The sequence below is a fragment of the Quercus lobata genome, chromosome 9 (genome assembly GCF_001633185.2).
Source record: "Quercus lobata isolate SW786 chromosome 9, ValleyOak3.0 Primary Assembly, whole genome shotgun sequence".
In the NCBI taxonomy this organism is placed as follows: domain Eukaryota; kingdom Viridiplantae; phylum Streptophyta; class Magnoliopsida; order Fagales; family Fagaceae; genus Quercus; species Quercus lobata.
In genome coordinates this window covers 8,969,256-8,985,660 of record NC_044912.1, presented here as the reverse complement: position 1 = coordinate 8,985,660, position 16,405 = coordinate 8,969,256, and the positions used below count along the sequence as shown (strand labels likewise).

The 16,405-nt window shown below is 34.4% G+C and overlaps 1 protein-coding gene across 1 annotated transcript; it reads left to right on the top strand.

The window, feature by feature from the left end:
* The first annotated feature begins 7,199 nt into the window (after positions 1-7,199).
* On the top strand, positions 7,200-11,172 carry LOC115961158 (lysosomal beta glucosidase-like). The gene is made up of 3 exons (XM_031080188.1): positions 7,200-7,257; positions 10,146-10,350; positions 11,046-11,172. The coding sequence occupies exons 1-3, from the start codon at positions 7,200-7,202 to the stop codon at positions 11,170-11,172; spliced, it is 390 nt and encodes a 129-aa protein (XP_030936048.1).
* The last annotated feature ends 5,233 nt before the right edge of the window (positions 11,173-16,405 follow it).

The following is a 16,405-nucleotide window of genomic DNA, read 5'->3' as shown; positions in this document are numbered from 1 at the left end:
ACCAATCAAAACAGGCCTGAAAAGACAAAATGCTAGCTTTTACCCTTGAGAGCACCTCTTAAATACACACTAATATAATTGAGTTTCTCGATTGTGAATTTGATAGTAATACCATACTCTCTTCTTGCAATCCTATTTATAGCACGTGTGATCCTCTCTCTCTCTCTTTGACATAGAAGCACAAAACATGCCATGGTACGGACAACGTCATTCTCACAAGTTTACAAGCATCTCACAAACTTTAATTTCACTTTCTTTCTTCTTCTTTTTTGTGCTTTAAATTTAAAATTGACACATTTTAACTCTTCTCACAAACATAGTAGCAATATATTCACTATTTTGTTCCATAAAGCAAAAACCAATAACGGTCGCAGAATATTCTTAACTTGTTTACACAGCCTAGATAAAGTGACAGTCAATTATACAAAATTATCATTGTAGACAGCATAATAGCATATCAATCTTTTTTTTTTTTTTTTTTTTTTTTTGAGAAAGTAATAGCATATCAATCTATAGCATCAGGTTAAAACAAACTGTTCATGAATTTATGTAATATGTGGCTCCTCTAGGGCTGTCAAATGGGTGGGTTTGGGATGGGTATAATTGGGTTGGGTATATAAAACTTATTCACCCATTAAAACTCATTTAACTAATTTGCTTCTAACCTAAACCCAACCCAACCCAATTATAATGGGTAAACTCCAACTCACCCAATTACCCAATTATCAAAATTACTAAAATGCCCCTAAAGTGAAAATGATCAAATTACTCTAAAATCTTTAAAATGACCAAAATATTTTAATTTGCATTTTTTAAATGACACATCAACATTTTAATTTTTTTAAAAAAAGCCATGTTAGAAAATTAAAAATAAAATTTTGAATTTATAAATTAAGGAAACTAGTCGCTAACCCGTGCGATGCACGGGATAATTTTTATAATTTGGCTCAAAGCATATTATGGCTCAAAGCATATTATAATTTTTTTTTAACCCATAATAGTACAGAATGTTAAAGCAAGAGCAAAATGGGGGAAAATATAAGGAAAATACAAATTGACTAAAAAAGGGATGAGAATCTTAACAAATTTAAGTTAAGAATAAGCAATTGCCAATGTAAATCCTTCAATTTAAGAACTTTCATGGCCTTACAATTAATGCCCAAAAACCAAGTCTTGTCTGGTTGAAAATAGCTATGGAATAAAATAAAAAAAAATTTAAAAAGGGGGCTCTCTCCTTTTCTTCTAACCTCAAGTGTCAAGCAAGGATCATAGGATGGATTATGGGCAATAATAAAAGTCCACAACACAAATTTGGGTAAAAGAAACCACCTACAACATTTAACATTCTGTGAGGCAAAAGATATGACAATCCAACTACAAATTTGAGTTAAAAAATTAATTGCAAGTAATATAGAAAAGCATGATTCCAATCCAAAATTTGGATTCTAAAACAGTAATAGGTTCAGGAACAAAATATGATCAAACTCAGATTTTCAACAAAGATGAAAAAATTGATGTGTAACCCCAAAGTCTTAGGGCATAAAGTTCAACTTAAGCAATCTATAAATTAAACTCTAGGAGTTTAAACTTTCTTTTTCAGTTTTAGATGTCTTTGTGATTCTCATTAAAAAAAAAGCTTTAAATGTAAATAATCACCCTTTCATCAACATGTTTAATATAAACACAGGCTAGGGAAAAAAACCATAACCAAAAAAGAAAAAAAAAAGAAAAAAGAAGAGAATCCTATAGAGTTGAGAACAATTACATCTCAGCGAAGAAGCAATTAACAATAAAAGTACTAAATTTCTAAACTTTGTTTTATCAACATAGTACAACTTTTTCATTAAAAAAATTAAATTAAAAAAAAAAAAACATAGTACAACTTAAAATGATGAACCATAGAACAATGGAGAACTTTGTTCTGTTTTTTTTTAATAGTAGAAAAAGGAACAAAACGGAATAGTAGAAGAATTAAAACCTTCTAGGTTGTGTTCCTTGCAATCCTCCAAAACCAAAGGAAACCCATCAAACAAAAAAAAAAAACATGAAAAATAATCAAGCAATAGGGAACCAAACGAAATAAAAGAAAAATCCATATGGAAAAAAGAGAGGAAAAAATAGGGATGTACAAAGATTCAATGGTGGAGTTTACAAACAAATAGAGAGACAAACGGATATAATTTAGGAAAACAAATTTGAAAAGAATTGGGAGAATTACCTGACATGAGAAACCAATCAAAATCTCATCCTGATTGTATTTTTGCTGAATAAAACTTTGGATGCTGTACTTATTTTGCTAAATCTTGTCTTTGCCATTGCAAGGTGAAAACAACACAACTTTCTTATATCCTTTATGCAACATAAATTTCAATGAGGTTGATGGCATGCTAAGCATGGCTGTAGCTCTGTACCTGCAATTACATATATGTACTTACATATTTGTATTGTAAGAGTTCCAATTAAAACAAATTAGAGATAATTAATAACTTCCCTAATATGAAAAAAATTCATCAAGAGCATTTACAAATATAATAAGTCTAGAGGATAATTCAGTGATATAACAATAAGGGAAGTGGCAGAATAAATAAAATCTAAATGCATCTTATAGGAGTAACAATTAGCATAGCTGCTCCTGGCTACTCCTTTTGGAATTTAGATCAAACATATCTTTGCAGCTCTCCATACCATTTTAAATCACAATCATATCATTGAAAAAACTATAACACTATAAGAAGAAACTATACAATGTATAAAAGGAATTGAAATGGAACAGAGCTGATATTGTACAAAATTACAACAGAAATTGCTATGATAAGCCTAAAGACTGAGCTAACCTACATTTTTTTTATAAGTAAGATACACATACATTGGCTGGATCTTGAACCCAAGACCTCACCATCTACTTTGCTCTTACTAACATACAAGCAGGTTTAGAACACAAAGAGCCTCCACAAAGCTGATCAAGCTTGCTCTCCAAAATTCTTCACAGGTTTGATACCCAATAAATTAAATCAAAACCAACCAACCAAAATACAGAAAACTAAATCCTACGAAATGCATAATTAAAAATATTTTTGTTAGTGTTCATATATTTTGATGAAGATTAAGTCTTTCAAACATGGAAGACTCATAGCTTGTCTACAATTATATGGATAACAACAAATAGAACCCAAAATATATTTAAAACCTTATTCAGAAGTTTTGAATTAAAAAAACACAAATTAGTAAACTAAAGTGCTAAACTGGACCCAAAAACCACAATTTCACTCCTACTAACAAATAAATAAAGAGAACAGGTTAGGGAGGAAATCCTAAATTAAATTAAAACCTCAAAACACAAAGAGACAAAGCATAGGTAGAATTTGATCTTCTATGGTGTTTCCCTGGGAAAAACAAAAAAGAACAAAGAGGAAACATATTAGCAATTGAAATCTATAATTGCAGCAAACCCTAATTAGGAACCCCAAGATCCCAAAACTAATAAAAACCTCAAATCAATCCTTCAGCCTCAAAGTCATCTTGATTTCGTCCTAATTCAAGAATGTTCAAAAACTATGGAAACAAAAACCACAAATTAATTATAAGCAAATAGATTAGGACAACAGCAACAAAAAAGGAAGAAGATAAGGAAGATTGAGGATTCAAGGAGATCTTACCAAGGAGTTCTTGAGAAATTGAACCGGGAGATTTTGGGGCAACATTCACTTTTACCCTCTGCTTCATCCTGAAAACAAAACCGTCACATGCATGTGATTGGTCCTTATGAAAAACACCAAAATTATTGAATTTTAGCGGTGTGTAAGAAGAGGTTTAGGGTTTTATCGGGGAACTTACACAAAGGATAGTACATAATAGAAAAATTAGCACGAACGATCAATGTTGGTGATGATGATTCAATGGCTACGTGATTGACCTGTCAATGAAATATGCAAGAAGCAAAGAATTAATTTAGATAATAGCAGTGATTCAACCAAAAAAAAAAAAAGAAAAGAAAAGAACGTAATTGGGCTAATTAGTACTCTAATGTTTAGGGTTTCAACGGGTTTGATTGAAAAACAAATCAGAGGTTGAAAGGGTAGAGAAGAGAGATGAGGGAGAGAAATAGAGAACAAAGAGGCGGTGTGTAAGAAGAGGTTTAGGGTTTGGGGAAGGAGAACAAAAATTTGGGTATCGGTTTGGTTTTGTCGTGGAAATAGAAATAGGTTTTTTTAGCTTTTTTTTTTTTTTTTTAATAATGCTGATGATTTAAAATAAATGATGACGTGGAGCTTTTTTTTTAAAAAAAATAATGCTGATGATTTTAAAAAAAATGATGACGTGGATTGGAAAATAAAAATAGTTTTTTATTTTTTTTAAATGGTGATGATGTGGAAAATTGTGGAAGCTTCAAAAGCTTCAGTTTTATATATATATATATATATATAGATTACTCTTAAATTGGTATATATTTACAATTATATGAAAAAGTATGCTTAGCAATATATAGAAAATAAAAATAAAAATATTTTTAATAAATTTTTAATCGCCGCACACACAACCTACTTTTTCAAAAATTGCCAAGTCCCGCACCCAAATCCAGAAACGCACTCGTGCTTCATAGCCGTATGACCCAAGAATGCAATTACTGCCCAAGATTTAACAATTCTAGCTCTGTACAAGCTGAAATAACTCCACCAAAGGTAAATTGATCCAGTACATACTCACTCAAAACCATATCCAAAAACAAATTTACAGCCTCCATTAGGAACCTAAATTACATAAACCTAGTTATCATCAAAGTCCAAGTAACCGCATTCTTCTTGGGCATTTTCTCCAACACCTTATATGCTAAATCCACATCACAACCACCCTTCACAAACATATCAATCAACGCACACCCAACAAACACATCAGACTCAAAATATCCACTTTTTATAACAAACCCAAAAATCATTTTCCTAATGGGTACATTTTCCACATTTGAACACGCCCGAATCACTGCGGAAAAGCAATACTCATTTGGGCAAAGCCCATTTTCACGCATTTGAAGAAACGTGACAATGGCTTTAGTTTAGTTCCTATATCATTATTTGCAAAAAATGGATTTTGCTTTAGCCCAATCCCCACTTTTTCAGTACAAGGTGATTAGAGAGTTAAGAATGAGAGAGTTAAGGTGGAGTTGGGAGTGAGCCAAGTAATGGGTGTGAACGAGTTTGCCGAGTTGGAAGTTCCAGGACCTTATACAGGACTTGAGGAAGAGGGAGTAGGTGATGACTGATGAGGTCTGGTTGGGTACCCTTTTGGGCCATGAGATCAAGAGTGGAGATTGCTTTGTGGAGGTGGCCCACATTGAGGTGGTGGATCAGACGGTGGTGAAGGGGCTCAAAGTTTCGATTTTGTGGTGATGATGATGGAAGGTTTTGGCAGGAACGAGTTGAGGGTTTGATAGAAGGTAATAAAGGTAGTTTGGAAGCAGAAGGAAGAGAGAAGCCTAGCATGTTGCTTCAAACGGGCTATAAAAGAGGCCAAGGACGTTACTTTTAGGGGAAATTTGCAGACCAGCTGTGTAATGCTTAACAATGTAGTAAGTTAACCAACATTTGGAAAAATTAAGGAAAATAGCATCTCGTGTTTTAGAAACTCGAGATGCTGTTTAAATCTCAACCCACTACACTAGCGGACCAATTGCTGAGCTGGACTTAAAAACTCCACTTAGATCTCGAGTCTTAGAAACTCGAAATCTATTTAAAATTTGCATAGAAACAGATCAGTCTTCACAGATAAAAAATCTATCAGCCCTTACTCTCTCACCCAGAGCACTCAGCCTCACTGCCCCACTCACCCATAACTCTCACACCACATTTGCCTCTCACTCTCACACCACATTGTCTCTCACTCTCACTCACCACATTGCCTCTCTCACTGCTCTTCCCTCTCAACAAATTCATATCTCAGGTAAGGATTTTTTGATTTGATTGTCATTATAGTTGGGTATTAATTGTTGTTGGGTGTGGGTTAAAGAGTTTGCCTATTTATTTTGTAGATAGTTAACATTATTTAGTTAAGATACCAATATTGTGAATTATAGAACTTTGTTTTGTTAGTGTTAATTTTTTGAATATTTATTTGCATGGTTTTTGTTATCAAAATTTTATTCATCATTTCTAGGCTTTTATTTTTATCATGATCTTACTTGGGCGACTATTATCTATAAAATTTCTGTTACATACCCCCAAAAAAAAAAAAAAAAAAAAAACTTCTTCTGGGCCCTTCATTTAGTATTATTACTTTTGTAACTTGTACATCTACAAGCTCTAATGCATATAATGAGATGAACCCTATTACTTTTTATGAAGTAATTTGCTCTCCCCTTATAAACTAGAAACTTTTATATCAATAATGAGATGTGAAAGCCACCCCACATACCCTAGTTATCCCAATTTTCTTCTAGATTTGATGACATAGTTTGTGTTCTCAAAATTTTCCTAGGAACAAATCTTTGATTTTTAATAAAATAATAAATATAAAAGAAGCCAGTCAGCTTGCAACCTTTGTTTTTTAATTTTGTTTTTTACTTTTGCTTAAGAAAAAAAAAAATCAAAAGGAGTAGTAGGATCGATTTCTTTTAGGAAATTTAGATGTTAGAAGGTTTACATCTTGACCTTTAGATATTAATGGGCAATGGGGCACTCTATAATCTGGCTTGAATACAGAATACTGTTGGGGGGGGATGAATATCAGAATATTGAATATGTTCAACCTTAAGATCACATTACTTTTTTTCCCCCCACTTTACAACTATGTGATTTAACTAACATAGTAACTTGACTTGAACAGGGTCAGCAAACACTACAAGTGATCACCCTGATACACAATGATTACATCCAATTGTGGGGGTCAATATTAGGTGCAAAGTCATGGGGGCCTCCTTAAGAAACTCAGTGGAACTGAACTTCAATGAAGTAGAGAAAAACCATGTGTAGCAGCAGTTTTATGGAATGAAATAATTGTGCTAATTATGCTAATGTATCTTCATAGACTAAGAACTACAATACTTTCAAATCAAGCAAATCCCAAAGAGTTAAACAAAATCTTCCATGTGAGATAGTAAGAACAAATCTATTCATACTGAAAATAAAAGAAATCTATCGTAAAAAAATCATTGGAGTTTTCATACTTTGAAAGAACTACAATATTCTTTGGAGGAAAAGATTGGGCAGATGGTGCAGATTGACCGTAGTATTGCATCAGCAGAAGTCATGAAGAAGTACTTGATTGGTAAGTATAGTAAACTTCACCTATCTTTATTAGTATTTTTCTGCAAAGACTTAAGAGGAAAGAAGGTTATAACACAGGACAACCAGAACAAAATTGAAAGAATGGAAAAATAAAAAGATATGACTTAGGAGTCAGCACCTAGGCCTTGCTTGGAGTCAGCACCAAGCGGGAAAACCACTAGGAGTTAGCACCTAGGGTAGACCTAGAGTTAGCACCAGACCAAAGAAAGACTAAACAACCATTGTTTTTATTCATCAAAATATCAACCATCCTCTCAAGGAGTACAATAGGTTGCTTATAAAGGATTACTAAACCCTAGTTCTAATTGGCTACGAAACCCTAATTGTCTTATTACAAAAATAACCTTAGTTCTAAATTAAAATACTAAAAGCCCAATAAACTAATAGGACCTAAAACATAAAAATACAATTGCCTTGCAAACATAAATAATATTAAATAATAATTTTCTTTCATCTCCAGCATCATTCTCCTCTGGTTGGAGAAAACTCAACCTCGAGTTTTAAAGCATTGAAGGATTAGGATGCTGACAAATAACACTTGCTTCAAGTCCGAAATCACCTTAGGGAGCACAGGGAAAAGAAAAACCTTGAATTCCACCACATCAAACTCATTTGGAATAACAAAATCAATGTGTGGAATTAGTATAATCCCTTCTTGAACCTTATGAACAATAGGAAGCACTGTGATTTTAACCTCTTCGACTTCACCAAGATGTAGATCTTCAAGGACTGTGGAGGGTTGATTAGAAGCACATTCAACAACTTCAACTTTCATATCATGTGCACCCTCTAACATAGTACTCTCTTTAGGCGCCATCTTTTCACCTTGCTGCTCTTCAATAGATTCATTTCCTTGCATGCATGCTAAAGCAACACTTGTCGAGGCATGTACGTCTATGTCAACATTAGGCTGTGGGGTTGCTTGAGGATTCTCCATGACCAAGATATCATCATCAATGCTGTCTTCTATGGGGGTAGCAATAAGTTCATCATGATCAATTATCTTTGGTTTTCCAATTGAATCGGTTTGAGTCTTCATTTGCTTCATCTAAGCAATCACGTCTTGAACATCTTTCATGAGCTTTATAGATAATTCCTTTAATTCCTTGATAGATTGTTCAAAAGTGCACTGGGAACATGAAATGCGATGAGGATGAGGAATCATCGTATTTGCTTCAACTTGAAAAGTACCACACTGAGATTGGGGTAGATACTTAGCTCGATAGTATGGTGATAAATACTCATCACAAAGCTTTTCTTTCATATCTTCCCACACACTAATGGCAGGTTCATAATCCATATAGCAGAAATATTCAAGATTCTCCCAAAACCTTTGTGCTTTACCTATCAACTTCGACTTGGCATACCTAACCTTTTTGTTATCTGCAAAATTTGCTTGCTCAAAGAATTGCTCCATCCCATTCATCCAATTGATAAAATCTCATGGATAAGTTTCATAACCATCAAAATAAGGTGCTTCTAATATTTCCATGATTCTCTAAAATAGTGCTTCAACAAATAGTTGCTGTGATTTTCTCTGGACAAATCGTTAGAACGGGCTTCTAAGACTGTTCTCCCAAATAGTTGCTGGCTTCAAGTGAATGGATTTTACTTGGACAAGTGGACCTGTGGATGAACAATTTAAAGGCCCAAGACAAACAATCGGTTGTCACAGTAACAATACGTACTTTTATTTTCTTTTCTTTTCTTTTCCCTTTTTTTTTTTTTTTGCAAAATAAGAAAATACACTATGGATGGACTTAAGACATTACAGAATTTTAAAAGAAGTTCAAACGATAGACTCTAAAAGAAAGAAACTCAAAAGAAGTTCAAACAACACACTCTAAAAGAAAGAAACTCAAACCACGGACAAAAGAAAAGAAAAGAAAGACCACAGAAACAAAGTTGATCGACGATGGGCTTGTGGTGCTGGGGATCGACGACTGTGGCGGCGCGACGACGGGGGCGCCGACATCAACGAGGAAGACAGCAGTGGCACGAGACCTGGAGGTGGTCAACGTCCTCAGCAGCGGTGATGGTGTCGGCGGTAGGTGACTGATTTGTGGGTTTCGGTGGCTGGTGGGATTGTGTGGGTCAACTTTTTTTTTTCTTTTTTTTTTTTGGGTGTGTGGGTTGTGGGTTCTGTGATCAGAGGTAGGCACGGATGATGGTCACCGGCTTGGGAGGCGTCACTGGCTTCTCTGTTGGCTTGGGGATGAAAAACACATGTGGGGCTATGGGGTATATACGGATTGTCGGGGCTGGTCTAGGCTTGTTCAAGATCTCATGGGGCAAAAACTTGAAAGGTGCCGTCATCTTTGGCTAGCTTGCTCTTTTGATGGTTTTGCTTTCAAGTGGTTGTCTGCGATTGTGTTGTGGTATGGACCGAGAGTTTGCTCTGATACCAAAACTGATGCAGGACAACCAGAACAAAATTGAAAGAATGGAAAAATAAAAGATATGACCTAGGAGTCAGCACCTAGGCCTTGCTTGGAGTCAACACCAAGCGGGGAAACCACTAGGAGTCAGCACCTAGGGTAGACCTGGAGTCAGCACCAGACCAAAGAAAGACCAAACGGTCATTGTTTTTATTCATCAAAATATCAACCATCCTCTCAAGGAGTACAATAGGTTGCTTATAAAGGATTACTAAACCCTAGTTCTAATTGACTAGAAAACCCTAATTGTCTTATTACAAAAATAACCTTACTTCTAAATTAAAATACTAAAAGCCCAATAAACTAATAGGACCTAAAACATAAAAATACAATTGGCTTGCAAACATAAATAATATTAAATAATAATTTTTTTGCATCTCCAACATCAAGTTAAAAGGTGTAGCATTATTTATTTCTCTGTTTTGGGCAGGGAGTGTATTAAGTGGGGGAGGGAGTGTTCCAGCTAAGGAGGCTTCTGCGAAAACCTGGATTAACATGGTAAATGAATTCCAAAAGGGTTCTTTATCAACTCGACTTGGAATCCCGATGATTTATGGAATTGATGCTGTTCATGGCCACAACAATGTCTATAAGGCAACAATTTTCCCCCACAATATTGGAATTGGAGCTACCAGGCATGTAGAATAACTCGGACGTTAATATTTTTCATCTTTATATATATATATTTGCTTCTCCTAGTCCAGTGTTGAAAACATATTCTTCCTGCAACAAGTATTGGTAAAAATACTCTATGTAAATCAATGATGCCGTTCCAATGCCATAAAGTTTCATCCAGCAATCATTTTATTTTAGTAAATGTTCAAATTGCTCCCAAGATATAGTAATTTTTATTGGAAATTTTTAATTGTTTGAAGTTACCTGTGTTGAGTAATTAGGGGATGGAATAAATTGTTCAATCATGTGCGAAACCAACAATTTAATAAAATTAAAGAAAATTTGTGAGATTTGAAATTTTATGAGTTAAAAGGCTAGCTGCTTTACTAGATGCCAAAGAGGCAAAACTCTATCAAAAATAAAAATAAATAAATAATAAGGAGCAGGAAAATTCATAATAGCTTAAACATGGGAAAGCATGGGGGGAAAGTAAGAATATTGTTCAATCCTGTGGAAAGCAATATAAATTCATTCTCATTTCAAATTTGATTTTTTTTTTTTTTTGGCCTCTTTATCTACTGGCTATTAGTCTAAAGGTTTGAATATCAAAATCCAACAAAGAACAAGGGTGCAGTGCAGTAGTATATATCTTAATCAAATATGTTATTCTGTTTCTGCCTGCCATTTACGATCAAACTTGTTTCTGATCAACTAGAGACCCTGAACTTGTGAAAAGGATTGGAGCTGCCCCTGCACTTGAAGTTAGAGCTAGAGGAATTCCATATACGGAAGGATACTTATATACAAGTGCAGAAAATGAATTAAAGTATTTTTATTGGTAAGATACACACACCAAGTGGGCAAACCCACAACCTTACCCTCCACCCATTCTTATGGGAAAAGAAAGTGTCACTTTGAGCTAAAACTTATTGACAAAGACAAATAACTCCAGGGTTGCGTGAAAATTGAAAAGAAGGTAATGTCAGTCTGTCACCCCATCATAATAGTAAGCACATCATAACTAAAAAGCACTAGCAAGGAAGCATCTCATGCCCCAAGACAGTACCTCAAATGACCAAGTGAGGGCCAGCTGGACATTTGCCTAGCACTGCACACCTAAGGAAACCCACAAAAAGATTGTGAAGAAAAGGGCTTGCTGGTAATGGAATAGGTATGTCCATAGCTGGCATAATGGCAAGCCTTGTCTGAAGAGAACAGAACAAAGCTAAAATTATTCCCCAACACCCCCCCCCCCTGCAAGCCAAACCAAAAAAGGGTCTCTTTCCTTGGTTGGTTTTTATTATGGGGGCGATATTGTATTTTGCACTCCTCTTCAATTGCGTTTTCAATCATAACTTAGACCTTACTTGGGATTTTAATCTCCTAACTAAGGTTTTATAGCCTATATTTTGCATACAATTATTGGGCAGTTTTCCTATACAAGGTAGATGTTGGTAAAGAAATGAATTCAAAATCCTGTCTCCCTATTAATTGACATAAAAGGATGATTTCAATTTTCTTCTAATGTTTTTAATTTCATAAATCGGTGAACATCCATATTAGTTCTTTAGCTGATAGGAGAAATCAATCACAAAGAGTTGGAATCACTCCAAATGAAGATGCCACCTTCTTTTTTTTTTTTAAGTTACAAGTTCTGCCCATTTAGCAGGATGAAAACACAATTGAAATTGTTAAACATTATGAATTCTGAGAAAAAAGTATTTAGAACCAACCAGCCAGAATCTTGATATGTTTCCCTCTGTTAGCAAGGCTTCCAACTGCAACGGTGTTAGTTTACTTGAAGTACCTAAAGAATTGATTAAAAAGAAAAAAAAAATATTTTAGGTTTATTGAATTGTAAAGCCAAGCATTCATGAATTTATCAAGTGCATCTTATCAACAAGAAGTTTGCCCCAGAGTAATAATAATAATAATAATAATAACAAATGAAAAATCTATATTCATTTGTTACCTAGTCCTTGGTAGGCAGGCTGTTGGGTTAGAATATATATCACTACAAAGAGAACACCACACCAGATAAGCATTTTGATCAAAATGATCAATCCTATTAATATCCAAGAAAATTTGACTCATCAAACAGCTTATGTTCAGCTATGTTTTTTCATTACAATTAAATGAAGAAACTCTTTTTTATTTTATTGGTTAGACATGCATCTGGAAGATATTGAACTCATGACCTCACCCTCCACTTTACTCTTTCAAGGGGAGGATATGCAATTTGAGTTAGAGTTCATTGACAATTAGATGAATATTCTATAATATCATATTGTTATCAAAGGCATACTATCAAATGAGAGAAGATTCATATCATAAAGAAACACGGGAGAGACTGCTATCATAATAAATTCAAATAACTTTTACAAACTTAGGTAAAACTATGAGGCCAAACCTTACATTTAAATAGAACAAAGCAACCCGGTTATTAGTATGTCAACAAATTTTCTCCAGTTAATGTGCAAAAGCAAAAGACGTGAAAAAAGGTACCTACCAAAAAATGCCCCCAAGTACCAAAGAGCCAGGTGGTAATCAATTACCAAAGCAAGAGCGACAAGAAAAACCTGAAGAAAATGCAACTGAGATTACAAATAAGAGACAAGAAGTACGACATTGAATATATACTTAAAAACTATACATTCCTCCTGCAAAAGCATGCATTTGGTACAAATACAGGTTTAAGTATTCACATCTGATCAATGATTGGATAACTAACAGTCATGCTTGCATATATTATAAGAACCAAGCAAAATCAGGAAATGGCAATGAGAGATAAACACCTTTGCAAAAAACAGCATGTCAGCAATACAGGCCTCCCAAGTTTCTTGTCTAACCACCTCCCGCTATTGTAGTAAGATTTTAACTTAACATAAACAAAATATCTATTCATCAACTGTAAAAAAATCACAACGAAATAAGGTATCAAAACTCAAAAGCCTCAATTTTTTTCAAAATTTTTTGTAATTATAACCCAAGAACAAAGAACAAAAATAAGAGCACAAACAAAAGCACAAATTTCTCTAATTTTGAGCCCAATGAAGAAATTTGCATCATTTCTACACAAACTATAAGTAAAGACATATTGCACAGATCCAAAGAGTTCTGCAACATTTGCAACCACCCCATAACAAAGATTTTACTAACAAAAATCCCAGCAAGTAAACACATATCAAGCATTATTACCCAGAAACCAACAAAAAAGAGAGACAAAAACAGAACATGCCAGCAACCCAAATCATACAACAAGTAACAAAACAAATCCGTCTAACAAGAAAAACTAAAGCACTAACAAGGGAAATTATCAAACACAAACACTTGGGCTAAACCCACATGGAATGTTTCTTTAAAAAGCCCAAATTTTTATCAGAAAAACACACCTTCAAACTCGAAAAAATCTGAACTTCCGTTGGTAGGGGTGAGGGTGAAGCTGATTGTGAGGAAAAGGTATTTTCAAGTCTGAAGCCGATTGTGAGGAAAAACAGAGAGCGTTTGAGGGTGAGGGTGATTTTTGTTGCACGCCGAGGGGTTGAGGATGACTGATTTGGGTGTTTGAGTGAGAGTGTTTGAGAGACTGAGAGAGAGTGTTTGAGAGAGTTGAGTGTTTGAACTAAGAGACTGAGTGAGAGAGTGTTTGAACTGAGATAGAGTGTTTAAAAGCGTTAGATTGATATATTGTGCAGATTTTGAGTCTTATAAACTCGATTTTTACGTGGCTCCACGTGGCAATTTTGTCCAGCTAAGGTTATCAGAAAAACACTGAACTCGAGCTTTAGAAACTCGAGTTCTAATTAAATCTCGAGTTTTAAAAACTCGATATGCTAGTTTCACACATTCTTTCAAAACCAGGCAACTAACGAAATTGTTAGAATCTTACTGTTATTTGGAAAGGGTGTTCTTGCTTTTAGCCTTTTATAGGTTTGGTTTTTTGTTTGTTTGGTTTATTTATTTAATTTAATAATGGAAAATTGTGAATATCAATATATCTTAGGGTGAAAATATCCAAGAACATGATACAGGCAAAACACAAAATTAGTAAGTTAGAGTTGAGTTTTAGCGGTTTTGTGTTAGATTTAAGTTGACATAAATTGACCCCTTTAATAAACTTGTTAATTTGAGTCAAATACACACAAAACCTGTTTAGATGAGTTTGACTTATTCATCTATAGTGTAGATATATTATCTATATCTATAGCTGTATCTATGAATGTTTGTGCTATATACCAATAACTTTTTTTTGGAGGTTTTATGAAACTTTTTTTCTTATAATCACTTTATTATTTTTTGTATAAACAATATATATAATGCCATGGTTGGAATAGTAACTTTTAGAGATGTCATGGTTTGAGAAAGTAGATAGGACTAGCTCAAGCTTTCTCTTCGATTTGTTTGTACATTTATAGGATGCAGGAGGATGCTCAATATTGCAAGAAAAGTTTAAACATATTGAGTATTTCTTCATTTGATTTATATACTTTAGTCATCTAGGGCAAGTAAGAGATTGAGACAATTTGATTTCAATATGGTATGCAGAGTCCGAGACTCCAAGTTAGGCGGGATACATAAAGCAGAGGTTGTATAATCATAGACAATTTTAATTCCCACACACTAATCTCAAACGATTCTACACAACAATATTTGGAAGGATTCCTTCTCTGTAGGAGGCAGGGCAGCCACTGATTGGCACTATTATTGTAGACTTTGTAGTTCGCTTGAATTTATTGCTAAACCATGCATATGATGATATGAATACTGATTATATAAATAGGAGTAAAGCGATTTCTACAACTGGGCTCTTGCCACTCCAATATATATTCCCCGGTTTTTCAGCATTGTTTATTAACTTAATCAATTACACATTCACAATTATAAAGTTATAAATTTTGTTTCCTCTTAAAAAGAATTTTAAGAAACAAATATACCACCAAAAAAAAAAAAAAAAAAGTAAGGATAGCTATCATAAATCAAGGGACCAATTATTTGTCACGCAAAATACGAAGTATCTTTATGCTATGAAATATGTGAAAACTAATTGCCCCAGTTCTGCGGTGGTGTTAGTTATCCCTTGCATTTAAAGTTTAGCCAATTGACTTGATTCACCTGATTGAAATGATGAATTAGTTGAATTCAAGTTGTCTCCTACATCCCCTGTCGGTCTCCCTAGTGATGACGATAGGAAAGGCTTGGAAGGTATTTGTAAGCATTCAACTTCTCCTTCAAGCATTTCTACAACTTTGTTCATTAAAGGACATTCACTAGGCTTCATCTGTATGCACCATAATGCGACTATGATCATCTTCTTAGCAGTTTTCTTCTCCTCCTCTATGGCATCTTTTATTTCTATGTCATTTCCTTCGCTAATTTGCCCATAGACCCAAGTTGGGAAATAAATTTGGCTTGAATGGTCTACAAATGCATTCACGTTCTTTCTTCTGCTTGCCATTTCCAACAATAACATGCCAAAGCTATAAACATCAGCTTTATAGGGGACCCCTCCAATGTTTTTATAGAACAACTCTGGAGCTATATATCCTAGTGTTCCCCTTGTAGCAGTTAAAGACACTATGCTCTCATTCGCTAGATAAAGTTTTGCAAGCCCAAAATCAGAAACTTAGGGAATGAAGTCCTCATCGAGAAGAATGTTACGAAGCTTGATATTAAAAGGCAGAATATGCATGTAACATTCTCGATGTAGATATTCAATCCCACAAGCCACTCCAAGAGAAATCTCATATGTTTTATCAGTACTTAAGGGAATACTTTCTTCTCGAGAAAAAAAATGTATTTTTTAAGAGAACCATTAGGTATGAATTCATATATAAGGGCATGCTTTGGCCCCTCAAAACAGAAGCCAATGAGTTGCACCACATTCACATGGTGAATCCTTCCAATTGTTTCAACTTCGTTGATAAACTCTTGCCCGTTAGCTTTAGAGCTACCCAACATCTTTTATGGCTACAAGCGGGCCACTTTTAAGCTTTCCTTTATATACAGAACCATAGCCTCGTTCACCCAATTTGTCCTTGAAACCTTTGGACATCTTCCTAATTTTTGAGTAAGAGT

Bases quoted from the DNA above. Each gene is read 5' to 3' on its own strand.
- LOC115961158 (XM_031080188.1), top strand. From the start codon at position 7,200: ATGGTGCAGATTGACCGTAGTATTGCATCAGCAGAAGTCATGAAGAAG. The intron at 7,258-10,145 runs GTAAGTATAGTA...TGTTTTGGGCAG, and splicing joins CATGAAGAAGTACTTGATTG to GGAGTGTATTAAGTGGGGGA. The intron at 10,351-11,045 runs GCATGTAGAATA...CTGATCAACTAG, and splicing joins ATTGGAATTGGAGCTACCAG to AGACCCTGAACTTGTGAAAA.